This window comes from Apodemus sylvaticus, chromosome 3, assembly GCF_947179515.1.
Source record: "Apodemus sylvaticus chromosome 3, mApoSyl1.1, whole genome shotgun sequence".
Classification (NCBI taxonomy): domain Eukaryota; kingdom Metazoa; phylum Chordata; class Mammalia; order Rodentia; family Muridae; genus Apodemus; species Apodemus sylvaticus.
The window spans coordinates 159153033-159169782 of NC_067474.1; the positions used below are offsets into that span (position 1 = coordinate 159153033).

The window sequence follows — 16750 nt, forward strand, 5'->3', positions numbered from 1 at the left end:
AATTAAATCACAATATGAAGTGTTTCATATACTTCCTCAAACACAATAAATCCCAACTAAGTAGCAACTAAACAAACAAGAATTTTCCCTTTACAAACGTGGGGTCCCACAGTGATTGAATTTTGTATCTTGTTACCTTAGGTGCTTCATCATTATAGATGTGTGGAAATGGGCTTCTGCCATGAGTTGATGAATGTCCCCACAGGTTGGTGTGTCAGTGGTCTGATCCCCACGGAGATGCTATTGGGGGTGATGGGCCTTCCAAAGGTGGAGGCTAGAGGGAGGCTTCTAGCTCACTTGGGGGCATGCCCTCACACTGTGGTACCTAGATCGCTCCTGTTTGTCTTCATGCTTCTTGGCTCATGCAGGTTCTCCTCACATCATGTTTTACCCTCTCCAGAGGTTCTAAGGTGACCACTCCGAAGCCATGAGGCGAAATAAACCTTTTCCCGTTATAAGCTAATGGCTTCGGCTATTTCAGGATAGCCACACAAAGCTGGCTAAAATAACTTCTATTCCCAAGGAAGTACATTTCAAATATAAAAGTTTTCAAATACCCAGGTGTCTAGAAAACAAGAGGATATCATGTATCCCGGACTGGCTTCAAATTTGCTATATAGCCAAGGGTGTTCTTGAACTTCTGATCCTCCTACCTCTATGTTTCCAATACCACTGTGCCTGGTTTGTGTAGTACTAAGTAGCAATCGGTGCGTGCTAGGCAAGCACTCTATCCACTGAGCCATATCCCCAGCCTTCACTTACGTTCATAATGATGTCAATTGTCAATGTGATGCATGTACTTTTGATTGCTTTCTTCATGATAATACAGCCTCACAAGTGCAACAAGCATTGATACAGGCTGTAGGCTCTAGAAAGCTAAATGGGGACAAGCCAGTGTCTCTCTCTCTCTCTCTCTCTCTCTCTCTCTCTCTCTCTCTCACACACACACACACACACACACACACACACACACACATCTCAACAGTAGATTGCACTGGCAACTATACAAAGCAATGGAGCCTGTAGTTGGAAAATTTTCAGGAAATGGTAAAGTTAGTTACCAAGTTAGAGACAGAATTGTTTTTAAACTTATTTTCATAAAATTTTACTGACTCATTTACTTTTATACAAGGTTTCACTTTGTAGCTCAGGCTGGTCTTGAACTTATGATCCTCCTTCTGCCATCCCACAGGAATACGGGTAGGGATGGAAGCCAGAGCCTCGCATGTTAGACAAGCACTTTACTACTGAGCTGCACCTATCCCTAGCCTGAGACCTAAAGCTTCAAATTACAAATACATGCACTTCTAGCCAGCAAGATGATTCAGAGGACAAAGGAGCCTGACGATCTAAGTTCAGTCCTCAGAACCTGCAAGGCAAAAGAGAGAATCTACTCACACAAGTTGAGTCTGACCTTCATGTGCATGCCATGACACACAAGCTCACAAGTGTGCACACGTGTGTGCTCGCTCATGCACATATGCACACAAACAAATATAATTTAAAACAATGAATACATAAACACAAACACACACATTCGTTCATATGTCTGCTCTTTGTGTTGGGTATTATTTTGGGTTGGGTTGGGTTGGGCTTTGTGTGTGTGTGTGTGTGTGTGTGTGTGTGTGTGTGTGTGTGTGTGTGTAATTCAAACAATCTAGGTAGAAAGAGTCTTTTCGATGACAGAGTTGCAATGAATAGAGTCCCAGCTGGCAGCAGCACCTCTAATCTCCATACCCACTGGCAGGCAGCCGGCCAGACACAGCTAAAGAAACAAATGGCCAAGCGCCAGGGTGGGTGTGCAAAGCCAGGAGCCTCTGTGTACCCCACAGAAGACAGGAACAAAGCTCTGCCTGTGGCCTGAGAACACTCGTAGTCTTCATAGGGAGTCTCCAGACAGGTCAGTTGTTGGGAAGCAACAAGCTTAGACCCAGCATCCAAAGCAGATCCTGGGGGGGGGGGGGGGGGAGGGTGTCAAACCCTATGTAGCTACTTACAGACCCGGGACCACGGGGAAACTATTGTGGGCCTTCATGTCCTTATCCATTAGGAGTAAGTGAGACATGAACTTTGAGACATTAGAATGGCATTCGGGGCACAAGAAATACTTTTAAAATGTTTGCACTACTTAGGTTTTTTTTTTTTTAAGAGTTCTTTTTATCATTTCAAATGTTTTATTTTTGATATTTATTTTCATGTGCGCCTGAGTGCACACACATGGAGGCCAGAGAAGAGCTTGCAGGAGTTGGTTCTCCTTTTAGACAAGGTTTCACTTTGTAGCTCAGGCTGGTCCTGAACTTATGATTCTCCTTCTGCCAACCTCTGGAGTACAGGAATACAGGTAGGGATGGAAACCAGAGCCTCACATGTTAGACTCGCGCTTTACAACTGAGCTGCACCTATCTCTAGCCAAGGAGGCCAGAAAATTGCTTAGGATCCCCTCTAACTGGAGTTATAAGCACCTGAGAGCTGACGTGGATACAACAGCCCTCCCACCACTTCCTTGTTTCTGCCACATCTCCAGCCTTGTCTCTGGCCATGCTCACCTGCCCCTGGCATCCAGAATCCTGTCTGCCCCTGTATCAGTTCACCAAGATGGCAGAAACCTGTACCTACTGCCAGCCTGAGACCTGAGCAACACAATAAATGTCTCAGCCTGGGCACAGGATGGGGTGAGCGCATGGTTGCATGAAAAGTACCCACCTATGTGCTTGGGGCACTGGAGATCAGGAGTACTGAGTGGGACCGAAGGAGCCAGTCTACCTGCTTCTCATGTCTCCAGTCCTAGCAGCCAGGCCTGGCCAAAGGGAGGGGGATGCTGTGGACATATGTTCTGTATTAAGAGAGGAGGTGTTTTATAGGGCGTATTGAAATAGTCTGGGGGCTTTGCAGACTTCTTTCCTGTATCTTGAAGGAGCCACACATGCCCTCCCCACAGGGTCTCCACCCATCCAAAGTCTGTCTCTCCCCCTGTTTCCTTTGGCCTGGCAAACTGCCTAGGCTGATTGCCTTGTGTAGCTCGTGTGCCCCAGGAATCCACCCATTGGGAAGACCCTCTAGACCACAATTTTTAGGTAAATTCTCAAACTTTTCAGTCTAGAACTTGCTATTGAGCTGGGGCATGATCCTCCTGCCTCTGTCCCCTGAGTTACTGGTGTGCATAATACCACAGCCAGCTCAACATAAACCTGGGTTCTCCACCAGAACAGTTATTTTTCCAGACCCTGTTCATTCAACTCCTCTGACTTGTTCTGTTCAGGGTTTAAGGGCAGTTCTGTGTATCTGGTGTGTTTGTGTGTGTGTGTGTGTGTGTGTGTGTCTGTCTGTCTGTCTGTCTGTGTTTATGTCTATGTCTTTCTATCTGTGTGTATATGGTGTGTATGTAAGTGTACATTTGTGTGTCTGTGTATGTAAATGTCTATATGCATACCGAACATTTTCAAACCCTGTTCCAGAGCTGAAGGCCGGGCTAGGCTGGGGGCTCAGGGGTAGAGTCCTTGCCCTGGCCACGCCCAGGCTTCCATTCCCAACACTGCAAAAAGCTAAGGAGCTGAAGATGGGGGAAGAGGCAGAGTAGGTCAGCAGTGGGTACCAGTATTGGCTTCTAGGATTCAATTGCCCAGATGCCAGGCTCTTTGGAGGGAAGGGAGCCCTGCAGGTCATGGAGCCTGTGCTTCAGCTGTGTCCCAGTAGCATGGAGCCATCCCTACACTGAGCAAGGCTTGAGGCCTGCCTTTCTATATCTTAGATGATGATTGGCGGCCTGGTTGCAATGGTGGCAAGGAGAGAGCTTTGTAAAAGAAAACCTCTCAGCCTTCACTGCTTGGTGCTGGGTGGAAAACAGAACAGGCTCAGCGGTCAGGAAGCTACTGGCTGCCTCAGGACCACGTAAAGCTAACTCATTCGGCAGTCTACTGTATCTGAGTGTGCAAACTCACACATGCACGTGAATGGGAGTTTGTGTGATGGTGTGAACACACACAGTGGCCTGAAAAGGACTTGGAATTTCTCCTGTTCATCTCTGCCTCAGTCCCTTGAGACAGCATCCATCACCGAACCTGGAGCTTGCTGTTTTCCAGCTAGGCTGACTGGCTAGTTGCCAAGCAAGGATCCGCTCACCAACTGGCCCTGCCCACTTCTACCCCTGGCCCTGGGATTATAGAAGCACACGACAACATCTATCTTTTTACATTGATACTGGGAACCAAAACTCAGGTCCTGGTGCTTGCACAGTGACAAAATTAGGGTTTCTTTTGCTGTGATAAAGTCTCATAACCTAAAGCAACTTGGGGGAGAAGGGTTTATTTCACTTACACTTCTACATCATAGACTGTCATCAAAGGGTGATAGAGCAGGAGCCTAGGGGCAGGAGCTGATGCACAGGCCACACAGTGGCCTCCAGTGGTGCTACTTACTGACTTGCTCCCTATGGCTTGCTCTTCTTAGAGCGTCCAAGACCACTCATGATGAGCAGAACCTTCCCCCATCACTCACTAATTAAGAAAATGCCCTGCAGGTTTGCGTACAGCCTTCTATTATGAAGATGATTCCTCCATTAAATTCTCCTTCTCTCAGATGACTCCGGCTTGAGCCAAGTTGACATAAAAACTAGCCGGAAGACACAGCACGTCCTCTTACCCACCAAAACATCTCCCAAGTCCCTAGACAGCCGACTTCTGATTCTAAGGCCAGCAACCTCCTTTCACTGTCTTTAATCGCAAACCAGGAAAGTTGGAAGGCAGCTCAGCCACAAGGTTCCAACTGGCCCTCCAGGAGAGTTGTTTCTTGCACCTCCCTAGCTGTGCCCAGCCCCAGCAGGGCTGAGTCATGGAAAAGTTAGTTCTGCTCACTTCTCCCATCAAGCCCACAAAGGCTTCTTTCACGTTGTCAGGAGGGGAATGAAAAAGTGTGGGGCCCTCCACCCAAAGCTGGGATGCAACATTTCAAGCTTCTCTCTAGAGCTAGACTCAGTACCTCCTGCATCAAGAAAGCAGAATGAACGAGCACCAAGGGGGAAAGGGGACACATATCCCATATTACAACTTTCTTGTTGAAATCAGCCTGCTTAGTTGTACCGCCTTAACCCAGTGCTTCCCCCCACTCCTATCTTCCTGGGAACGGAGGTGTAGGGAGGGGGATGGATAAAGACAGTTACAGCTCATCTCTGGAAAGCTGATGCTGGAGGAAGCCTTAAGCTCACAGACACCAGGACCACAAAATCCACATCCTGGTAGACCTTGGATCTGACAGTCGATTTTGGAATTACCTGGCAGGTTTTTGTTTGGTTGTTTGTTTTGTTAGTTTGTCGGGGGGGGGGGTGTTTTTTCTTTTATTTTGAGTTATTGTTGTTGTTGTTGCTGCTGCTGCTGCTGATGATGATGTTGCTGCTCCCCTCTGACTCCAGCTCAAACTCAACATGGAGCAGACTGTAATGGCTTGAGATGCTTATTTATCTGTTGGGCCCAATTTCCTTCTTACGTTGAAAGGGCACGCGACACCCACCTCCCCAGACCATTCAGGAAATTAGAGTGTGTATAAGACACGTGTGAAGGTCCATTGGGGTTCACAGTGTCTTTCCACCTCTGTCCCAAACACATACACACACACACACACACACACACACACCTATGGGACCATGGACTCAGCTGGTCTAGCATCTGAACTGAATGTCTTTCTCTGAGTGGCGGATCTCTGGGTGTTAGTGACCTTTGCTATGAAACAAGTAGAGAAGAGGCTGTGATCAAGAGACAAGTCCTTGGCTTTACAAAGTTTGGGGGTTGTTAGCCTTACATGGAGAGAAAGGCCTAAAGCAAAAAGAATAGCTCATTAGCACCAGCACGGTGTTGAAAGCACCAGTAGCTTAGAGGTGCAGTGTCCCAGGTTAGCCACTAGGCGTCTCCAAGGATAATAGATGAGCGCAGACGCTATGCAGCGTTTTGGGGGTCTCCCCTCGTTGGCGTCTAGTACATAGGCCTTAGGAACTGCCGGGCGCCAAGAGTCCGACTTTCCCTGGCTGCCATTTCTTTCCTGTTGTTTTATAGACCTGGAAGATGGGGAGAAATGGCCACCATGAAGGGGTGGGATCTAAGGAATGGCCAGCCCTTCTGACAGTTCTTTAAAAAGAAGAACGGAGCCTGCAGGGACTCTCCACTGCAGTCCTTGGCCGCGCCTGTCCTCCACCTCTCTCCGGCCTTCTTGCCAGACTGGGGTGGGATAGGAAGAGAAATTGGGTCCGGATTGAATCCCTCTCTCCTGTACTTCCTGGCTGGGTAACCTGGGAAATGGGATGACAAAGTCCCCAAAGCGAGGTCAGCTGGAGGTAGAATCCACGCAGGAGAGTGGCTTCCTAGCCCCCTTCAACCCTTATGCTCTACCAAAAACTTGAGAGTTCTCACGACAACTTCTCCCCAGAACTACAGTAGCTGGCAAAAGAGGAGGCGCTCTCCACCCCCTCCCCCTCCCCAAATCAGCACTTCTCAAAGGGACTTGTTCACACCCAGGCGGGGGAAGGGGGAAGGGGGGATTATTAAAAGCACAGTTAGTTCCTTGTGCACCCAGGGCCTGCTGGATCCGTCTTTGAGGCTGAGGCCCAGGACTCCCAGCCTGAACACGTCCAGGGCTGGAAAGGGCTGCCCCAGATTACAGGGCAGGCTCCCTGGCTGTCTCTCCCTCTCCCGCCCAGGGATGTGCAGAGGGGGCGGGTGGCAAGTCTCATCAGCACTTTTCACTGGGCCTGCTTTTCGTGACTCACCTCCTAGACTTCCCGCAACAGGCAAGTCTAAATAGCTGCGTCCCGCCCTCCCAACAGGGAGCCGTTCTTGCAAAGGGTGGGCAAGAGGTTACAAGGTGGGTGCCTAACAGGTCAGCGGAGGTAAGGGCACCCAGAGAGGGGGGCAGTGTATGAACTGAACAGTGGCATAGGTCTGAAGACGTGTTGTTTACAGGCTTTTGCTATTAAGGAAATTGCTGTCAGTCAAGGTAATTCTAGCCCAGATAAGCAATAAATATGCTCCCAGCTAATCTAATAGGGATTTTATTGGCACCTGGGGTTAGAGGTTCCTTTACCCTGCTCCCCTTTCTCTCAAAACAAAATCCTGCTTCCCAGAGGTCCCTCTACCTCAATGTGAGAGACTTCACGCTAATACAACTTCGGATGTACACTCTTTGAAGGAAACCGGGAACGATGAAACACATAACCTCCTGGTCCTACCTGGAGGCAGGAGGATGACCAAGTGACCTGAAATGAACCCTTGGTGACCCAACTGCATCAAGGCATGCGTGAGCTTCCTTGCCTGGCCGCTCAGGGGTGGTCACCTGGCCCAGGCTGGGAGGAATGTCTGATCGGGCAAGCTGGCTTGCCAGAGTTGGTTGCAGCGTGTTCGAGTTCCGGCTGCGAGCCCTCGGGGACTAGGGCAGCAAGTCCCAGCTTGCAGAAATGAGAAGCGAGTCCCCGGAGAGTGCGAGACGCAGAGAGACCGGGTGCGCGCCCAGGCGCGTGCCCCGCCGCCGCGCAGGGGGAGGGGAAGTCGCTGCAGCCACTCAGAGGCACGGTAGTGAAGCCTCCCAACAACTTTAACTGTCAATCAGACTTAATGGGGTATTAAAAAAAAAAAAAGGAGGGGGCGCCCTTTCGGTCCACGCCGCAGCTGCCCCGCGGACGAAGTAATAGGGCGGCGCAGACTAGGGCGTCCTATCCACGAGTGCTCCAAGGCCCGACCAAGTTGGAAAGAACAAAAAAGAAGGCAATAAATACTAAACGGGAGGGGGAAGAGAGAGAGGGAGCCACACCGAGCGGCAACTCCCAGCCTGGGCTGCAAGAGAGGGAGGAGGGAGCCAGAGAGAGAGAGAGAGAGAGAGAGAGAGAGAGAGAGAGAGAGAGAGAGAGAGAGAGAGAGAGAGAGAGAGAGAGAGAGAGAGAGAGAGAGAGAGAGAGCGGGCGCGCGCGAGGGCGAGCTGTGCACGGGAAGAAACTGACACCCGGACCCCCCACTTCTCCTGCACGGTGCTGGCAATCAGATCGCGTTTAAGCAATTTCCTGAGCCCAAGAATAGCAATGAGTCGGGAGACTTTCGCGGACTGAAATTGGGAGCTGCAATCACTCCCCAGGTTTTGTGTGTGGTGTTTTTGTGTGTGGTTTTTTTTCCCCCTTTTCTTTTTCTGGAGAAAGTTGGAGGGGGCGCTACAATTGGGAAACAGCTTTTTTGTTTGTTTGTTTTTTTAATCTTGCACTTTGAAACCGCGGACTGTAGCAGTGTGCGCGCTTGTGGTTGGTGCTTTTTTTTTTTTTCTTCGTCCCTGGCCTTGCTTAAACTCCTCTGCCGGTCTGTAAACATTACCTGTGAATTTCCCAGCCGAAACGGCTGTTGGGGCAAGAAACTTGTTAAAACTTCCCACCCCTGGACTCCCCACCGTCCCAATCTTCTGAGACGCTTTTCTCCTCTCCGCCAGAGCAGAGTTTATCTCTTTTTTCTTTTTTTTTTTTCTTCTCCCCCCACCCCCATTTTTTCTCGCCCAATCCTTTGCATCTGGAAAGAGATCAGATCAAGAGTGACCAGGTGGGACCCCTCCTTTTCCTTATTTAGTTTATTATTGTTTGGGGGTGTTTTCTTTCTTTTTTTAATTCCTGTTTTGCTTAGTCCGGGGAGTGTCCACCGCCTCCTACCTCCTCCCCCTGTGCCCGGCTCCGCCGCGCGGAGGATGGTGTGGAAATGGCTGGGCGCGCTGGTAGTGTTTCCTCTGCAAATGATCTATCTGGTAACCAAAGCAGCCGTGGGACTGCTGTTGCCCCCCAAGCTTCGGGACTTGTCGCGGGAGTCAGTCCTCATCACCGGCGGTGGGAGAGGCATCGGGCGCCACCTCGCTCGGGAGTTCGCAGAGCGTGGCGCCAGAAAGGTACACGGCGTGGGGGCGGGGTGGCACTGCGACACCTGGAAGTGGGAGCTGTGGGTAAAGGGACTCTGGCGCGCAGGGAGGGGGAGGCGTTGGAGGGGGGTGCTCCCACCTGCTGCGGGTGCGGAAACCAGAGCCAAGGATCTGAAAGTCTCAGGTCACCAACTCCTTGCATCACCTGGGACTGCGAAGCCAGTCGGTTTCAACCTTAGTAAAATTTCCGGGCACCGGACTGTCTGTTTTGGCAGGCCCTGAGCTGCTCGGCTCCTCTGGGATTGGTATCTCGTTGGCTATTTACCCCCACCAACTACCATACCTAGAACACCCACCCATCCTGTCTCCCTCTCTAAGGTGTAGTGCCCCCCCCCCCCTCTCTTTGCCGGCACCCTGCTGAGCGCAGAGTGTGCGCGCCTCTGGGTAGAGCTGGAAGCCAAGCCGCCTGCTAGCTTGCGCTTGGTATTTTGCTTGGCAACTCGCTGCCTAGTCCCAAGCTGAGAGGTTGCGGCTCTGCAGGGACGTGGGGCGGGGGGGGGGGGGGGGGGGTACACGGTTCAGATTTATAAAGGAGGGAGTTGACGTGGATGGTCTAGCCCGGCTGAAAGACTGGGAGGCCCAGGTGTTTAAAATCCTGAAAGAGGAGTGCGGAGGGGGGGGGGGGGGGGTAGCCAGCCGCTGATAAAGAGCCCTTGTCCTCACCTTCAACCTTGATTCCCACCCCCCCACCACCCCACGCGCCGCCCTCTTCAACGGAGGGGATCCTTCTCCACTAGATTGGGAGGTGGCACTGTGCCCCACTGACCACCGCCTCTTATTATGTGAGTGACACTAGTTCCCCTTGCTCCAGGTTTTGGAGACTGGTGTAGCAGAGTACTGGAGGGAGAGCCAGCTGTCACCCAACTTGTAACTGCAGACCAGGCTGACTCACCCAGTGGCAAGAGCAATGGAGAGGGATTTGAGGCCGGCAGGCCGGGCTGTCTCCAGCCGGCCCTCGAAGACGAAGAACAAACTAGGGAATTAGTTTGAAATTTAAACTGTTGCTAAGGAGGGGGGTGGGAGGACCAGGCTAGCCAGCTGATCTGACATGGAGCCGCATACCTTGGGGATTAGAGTAAATACGCTCTGTGGAAAGCCAAACCTTCACGTAATTCCAGGTTGCTTTTGTTTTGTTAAATACTGCCCTGAGATTTACAATTCCTTCGGTGGCTGAGACTGAACTTTGGAGTCTGAACTATCATCCAAAGCTGATTGCCCATTAACTCTTCCCCGGCCAAGCTGTTCTAGCACAGCTGGGGCTGGGGTCCTCCAGCTGTCCAGGGCTCCTGAATCTCCTTGGGTGGTTTGGACAGCTGTTTAACCTTGCCTTTGGAAGGGGGGTTCAGAAGTGTTTTTAACCCTTGGAGTTGCTGAATTAAAAGGAAATAAGGGTTGTTCTCACCAGTTTCTCTTCTTGGGGTGTGTGTTGGGGGGAAGAGGGTCTCCATGGAACTCTTCCAAAGCTCTTTGTGGAGGGGGACCAAGAGAGCAGAGAAGGGGACCCTCACAGAGGGGATACTTGTGACAGTTGCTTATGCTTGACACAGTGTGTCTCAGTTGCCTGAATCTTCCAGCTGGCTCTGGTCCTGACGCTCTTCCACTGTTCTTGTGGCAGACTGCAGTAGCTTATGAGAAAGGCTTTTGTCAATCTGGAAAAACTTGACCGACTGTAAACAATCCTAAATTGAAGGCAGAAGTAGGCTTGTTGGGGTGGGGGTAGGGAGTGGTAGGAGATGTGAGGGCAGAGTGGATTAGACAGGTCCATACCCTGGAAGGCACAACCTCACCTATTTTGGAAAGGACAAGCTTTTCCAGGAAACAAGCCCAGGCTGATGAGAAATAGGTCTTTAATTGGTGGCAGGGTCGCCTAAAAGAAAATCCAGGGGAGCCTGGGAAACTCCTGGTGCCATTTCCTTGGCTGGCAGAATAACCCCCTTCTCTCTCCCTCCCCCGCCCCCCCAGAGCTCCCTGAAATAACTATCTGCAGTTACTGGAGCACTGGATTCAGAAAGCCCTTTCTCCAGCCATATCTGTGGGAAGATAGACTCTATCCTCTTAGCTGAGTGCAACTAGGGTCAGCGTGTGCACAACCCCCCAGACTCAGGAGTGTTTAGCTCCCTCTGGGCTTGGCAACAAAGGGCTGACTGCTGTAGGGGGTTGATTAGGTGTGAACTGGGCACTGGGGGGTGGCCCAGGAGTGTGGGAGGAAGCCAGGAGAGGTCTGTGGTGCCCCAGGTACAAAGAGGTAACCACCAGCACAAGTCTTGGTGAAAGTAGCGGCTGCCACGGCGAGAAATCCCTGCCTGGGTTCTGGTGAGACTGAATCTAGGAGAGATTCCCTAAATGGGGAAAGAAAGAAGGCTCAGAGCCTTGTGCAAACAGCTGGCATGTCCAGGAGGGGGCGGGCAACCCAGTTTCCCATAATGACCTTGAGTTAAGTAGGATTTGCAATATTTGTAGACCCATGGGGAGCCTCAGGCTACAAAGCTGACCCAAATAAAGGGTTTCTTTTTTTTAAAATATATATATTTCATTTACGTGTGTGTGTGTGTGTGTGTGTGTGTGTGTGTGCGCGCGCGCGCGCGCGCGTGTGCATGTGTGTCCCCTAGAGCTGTAGTTATAGCCTGATGTAGGTGCTTAGAACTAAACTCTGGTCCTCTGAAAAGAGCAGCATATGCTCCTAACCACTGGGCAATCCCTCCAGCCCTTAACTTGAGTGTCTTAAAGGAACACCAATGTCTGGAATTCAAAAGTTCTTTATCACAAAACAGCTCTCCCTACCCACAAGACACCAAGATGAGCCGAGACAGAAACAGTAAACTCTAGGGACTCAGAGGGAAGGTTCTTGTTGGTTCATCCCCTGAGCAAAACTTTTTTTTAAAGTTTGTTGTGCCCCCATAATTGCTCCCCACAAAACAGTCAAAACTCGGGCCTATGATCACATCTATAAGTTTAGCAGCGTTTTAACAAGAGCTCTTGACTGAAGCAGAAGGAAGATGTATGGGGGGGATTGTTTGGAAGAATTTGGGTACCCCACCTTTTGGTCCAGCTAGAGGCAAGCATCCCTACCATGACTGAATTCCTACAGAAGAGCGCCCAGTCAAGCGAGCATCCCCACTGAGAGCCCACGGCCCTATTTCAGGGAGGCAGTCTAAGAAGCAGCTTGAGTTGCATCTGCCTCAGTATTTCTGCATTTATAGTGCATGTGAGCATGTGAGCTAGCCAGGGCCTGGCCTTCAGGCCCATTTGTAAGTTTCATTCTCTTCCCTTCCTTTCTGTGCTCTTCTTCCGGCTCCCAGCAGCTCGTGCTCACCATTGCCTTGACTAGAGACCCAGTTCAAAGCTTGCCTATGGCATCTGGCAAGTGATGGCACAGCTCTGGGCTGGCAGCAGAGGCGGAAGGCAGGTAGAGGTATACCAAAAATTCCTAAAGACTGATCAACATCACACCTAGACGTTACAGCAAAAGCAAAAATTAGTATGTGGCAGCTTCCAGTGGCCTTTGTCATAACTTAACACACCAACTAGCTTGTGACAGACAGATGACGTGACGTGTAGAGAAGCAGAAGGAACTGGACCTTGTCAGTGACTGTCTCAGCCTTTCCTGCTGGTCATCAGATCTCTCTGAGTGAAGAATGAACGGGTTGGAAGATACACTGTCCCCCCGCCCCCCGCCCCCCGCATCTATAATACACTCCGTACCCACTTCCAGCCCCTTCAGCAACACCTAGCCACCAATTATACACTTTGAGAAGGCAGTCTCTGTACTTACAAGCAAGTGTCCTTCTACCTAGGAAAGGGGTCTGGTTGATACAGTCCTTAGGTCATTCCTAAAGTCACGTTGCCACCATCAGAGAGTCCTTCACATTTGATAGGTTCTCTGTTGGAAATTTTCAGGCTGCAGAGATGTCTCCGCAGTGAAGGGGACTGATCATTCTTCCAGAGGACCTATGTTTGATTCCCAGCATCCACGTGGCAACTCACAACTGTCTGTAACAGTTTTAGAGGATCTAACACCCTCTTCTGGATTCTACAGGCACTGCTGCGTGTAGTACACATGCATGCAAAGAAAACATTTGTACACATAAACAAATCTCAAAAGGGGGGAGTAGTTGCTGCCAACACTTAACATAGAAGAATACAGCCTTCCCAGCCTGCCCTCACCAGGGCCTGGGGCAGTTACGGCGTGCCTTTGTTCAGGTTTTTTCAGGCTACAGTAGGGAAAGTAGAACTAGGTAGGCTCGGGCTTATAATCTTCACCCTCAAGTTACTATAAGTTTCTAGAAACGCGTGCTGACATCTACTTGGGTTCCTGGCTCCTGGTGATACTTTGAACTGTCAGGCAAACTGTGATCATCTGTATTACTGATGATGTGAGTGACTGAGGTCACATGCAGGGTTATGGTCATACCATGACTGTCATTGTACATAGTAGTCATCCCACCGGAGGCTGTAACATTGTGGAAGAAGGTGGAATTACATGTGGCTGTGGCAACATCTGTAGTATGGTAACACACACGCCTTCTTACATCATTGTTTTGGGTGGACTTGATGGCACTTGGAGGCATGTGTGACATGTAGATTGTGTCCAAGATGAAGTTGAGACAAAGGCCCTTTGCTAGAACCCGTCGATGAACCCCTGATTCACAAACCCCAGTTTCACAACCAGAGTTTCTCTTTCTTGAGCCAGATAATCTCAGCTCCACCCAACTGCCTCCCTCTGGGTCACAGAGAGGTCAGACAGGAGCTGTTAAGTCCTGGGGCCTAATATACAGAGGGCTCTGGAGAGGGAGTCTGGCAAGCAGGGCAGGAGTCAACAGGATGCAGGCAGGATGTGGATAAGCCCACTTATTCAAAGAACCAGGTTGAGGTGTATTTAAATACAATGGATGGGATGGGTGCCAAAGGGTCAGACTAATTTTAAGCCAGGCTTGGCAACCCAGGTTTGTAATTCCAGCCCTTGAGAGGAGAAGCACGCCCATCAGGAGCTCAAGGCCAGCCTTTGCTACATGCTGTTTTGTTTCCTTTTGTTGGGATTTTTTTTATATAGTTTACTTATTTATTTTATATGGATGTGTGTATGCCTGAGTGTTTGTAAGGACACCATCTAGGCACCGGTGGCCTTGAAGGACACAAGAGGACTTCAGATCCCATGAAGCTGAAGTTACAAGTGTTGGTCAACTTCCCTGTGTGGGTGCTGGCAACAGAACCCCAGTCCTCTGGAAGAGAAGCAAGTGTTCTTTACTGCTGAGTCATCTCTCCAGCCCTCATAGCAGGGGAAGGAGTGACTAACTGGGAGTAGTACATCAGAGATGCGTGGCCCACTGTTAAAGAATTGCTACTGGGTCCTTAGGCCCAAAATCTGGATCCTGGCTACCCTAGAAGGTGAGGGTTGTCCACCTTTTCTCAATACACCAATTAAATTAAACAGACAAGGGCTAGCAAGAAAGCCCATCTTTGGGGTACTGTTAAGGGTTGACCTCTTAAGGAAAAGACCAGAGATATGCGTAAGTAAGTCCTGGTCACAAAAAAAGGGACACATGCAAGTGTCTCTCTTTATATCATAAGATGAGCCCTCGCTCCCTCTTGCCAAACCTGAGACCACCAAGCTAGAGCCTCACACATATCTATGACCTCTGAACCTGCAGGGTCGGAAAGGTCATGCAAGGAGGGAAATTTTGGGAGACTTCTGGAAGGAGGTGACTGCCATGGGAGAATGCAGTAAAGGCCTACGTCTTCCTGGATGGTGACCCTAGGGAAGGTAGATCATGGAGTCTTCCTTTCAATATATTAGCATCTTCTAAGATCACTTGTAGCTGGAGGTGGAGGTAGGGCGGGGCAGGAAGGTGTCGCATTCTCCCCTACTCCACCCACTAGGAAATACCAGAGGCCCCATTCCTTTTAGCATGGACCTGACTACCGTTATGTTGGTAGCTGCCATGGTAACTAGACCAAGGTATTTTCCACTCCAAGATGGGCAAGTAACTGTTGAAGGTATAAAGTTTTGAGCAAAAACCCATAGAACCCTCTAGATGCTTATGAACAAAATGAATGCACATCCTTGGAGGGCAGAGCAGTGAAAGCCAGGATGTGGAACCCATGATTGCGGTGAGCCCAGAGTCATGGGTAACCATGGCAGCTCACTATACTGTGGCTGCTGTTTTGCAAGCCTGTGCCTCAAAATCCTTTAGGAGGGAAGAGGCCTGCACAGGCTCTGGCTTTTCTTGCTTTTGGTTCTGGCATGGTGACTGATACTTGGTGGCACTTCATGAGTGACTGTTGTCTGAATAGACATAGGACCCACATTCCCTTGCTATTGAAAACTCATGTTTACTGAGAACCTATTACATGCCATGACCTTCTAGTCAATTCATACATGGCAGGGCCACTATCTCCTGATAGTAACCTATATTAGCCACTCTTTTTTTTTTTTCTCATCACTGTAGCAAAATACCTGGCAAAAGCAGTCTAAGTGGGGGCGGGGGGGAAAGGTATCGTGGCTCACAGTTTGAAGGTTACAATCCATTATGGCGGGAAGGCATGCTGACGGGAGTGTGAGCAGCTGATCACATTTCCACAGTCAGGAGGATTTGGATGTTCAACTCAATTTCTCCTTTTTATTCAGTCCTGGACCCAGACTACATTCAGTGTGGGTCTTTCTAGCCCAATGAGCATACCCAGATATTTGTCTACGGAGTGACTGTAGATCCTGTCAAACTGACAGTTATTGTCCACTGTCACACCTTCCAGTGAGACTACCATTGTTGTCCTCTGCTGACAACTACGACTATAAGAAAAGACAACCTAAAGTCAGCCAGCTGTGGACCAGGATGGATCCACTGGTAAAGCATGAGGCCTGAGTGTGTATCCCCAGTACTTATGTAAAGAGCTACGTGCAGCAGCTCATGCTTATAAGGCTGGCACTGAGAGACAGGCCTGCAAGCCCTGAGGCTTGCTGCTTCACCAGCCAACCTGGCCTACTTGGTGAGGGAGTATGAGCAGCTGATCACATTTCATAGTCAGGAGGATTCGGATGCTCAACTCAATTTCTCCTGACCTGGGTCCAGGTCTAGGTCCATCCTGAACCCAGCCTATGTTCAGTGTGGGTCTTTCTAACCCAATGAGCTCCAGGCCATTAAATGGCCCTGTCTAAATAAATAAATAAATAAGTAAGTAAATAAATAAATAAAGTGGAGATTGACTGAAGAAGATGTAAACCTCTGGCCTCACATACACAGGCACACAGAGACACAAACTCATAGCTCCTAAAAGACCTCAGAGTCTCTGCCCCTAATATTACCTCTGCTGCCACTCATTGATTGCATGGAAGAGACTCCTCACAGCCTCCCTGTCTCTAACAGCCAGGTGGTCTACTCTGGTCAGACCACAGCAGTACCAGTTCCTTTGGTAGAGTCTGGAGGAGTCCTTACGGTTCTAACGATTCTGGGATTGGGTGCTTCAGATCTCGCTGCCGTGCTCGTAGAATGATACTGCGCTCAGCCTGCCCATCTGGATGCTCCACTCACCTTACCTTTATTGTTCACTGCCCCTTGGTCATCCTCAGCAGAAACTGCCAGAGGAGCCAGGCCTGCCTGTGCCAGCCTGTCCTCCTGGGCTAGCCCTGCTGGGTTTGTCTACTGACTTTATCGGGTCATTTGCCAACATCCATGAGCAAAAATGGTGGAGGGGACTTCTCACTGTTGAGAGGAAACCTCTCCATTCTTCAGAGTTAGGAGTTCAAAGGGACAAAGTAAACAGCCACCAGAGTGGTCTAGTGGCTGTCTATACACCTCCTGTGCAAGCTTTGCAAAGGTATAAAGTCACCATG

General features: G+C 49.9%; 1 protein-coding gene across 5 annotated transcripts in view; it reads left to right on the plus strand.

Annotated features, from left to right (window-relative positions):
• The first annotated feature begins 6585 nt into the window (after positions 1 to 6585).
• Dhrs3 (dehydrogenase/reductase 3) overlaps positions 6586 to 16750 on the plus strand; it is a 35223-nt gene continuing 25058 nt past the window's right edge. The window contains exon 1 of one of the 5 annotated variants that reach the window (XM_052177993.1): positions 6586 to 6772. Coding sequence is in view for 1 of the 5 variants with exons in the window: in XM_052177990.1 (XP_052033950.1) it covers positions 8698 to 8892 (195 nt within the window). In the remaining 4 variants the exon portion in view is untranslated. Of the gene's footprint in view, positions 6773 to 7630; positions 7743 to 7900; positions 8893 to 16750 lie in introns of those variants that run through there. The other 4 variants (XM_052177994.1, XM_052177990.1, XM_052177995.1 and 1 more) reach the window with 4 other exon arrangements.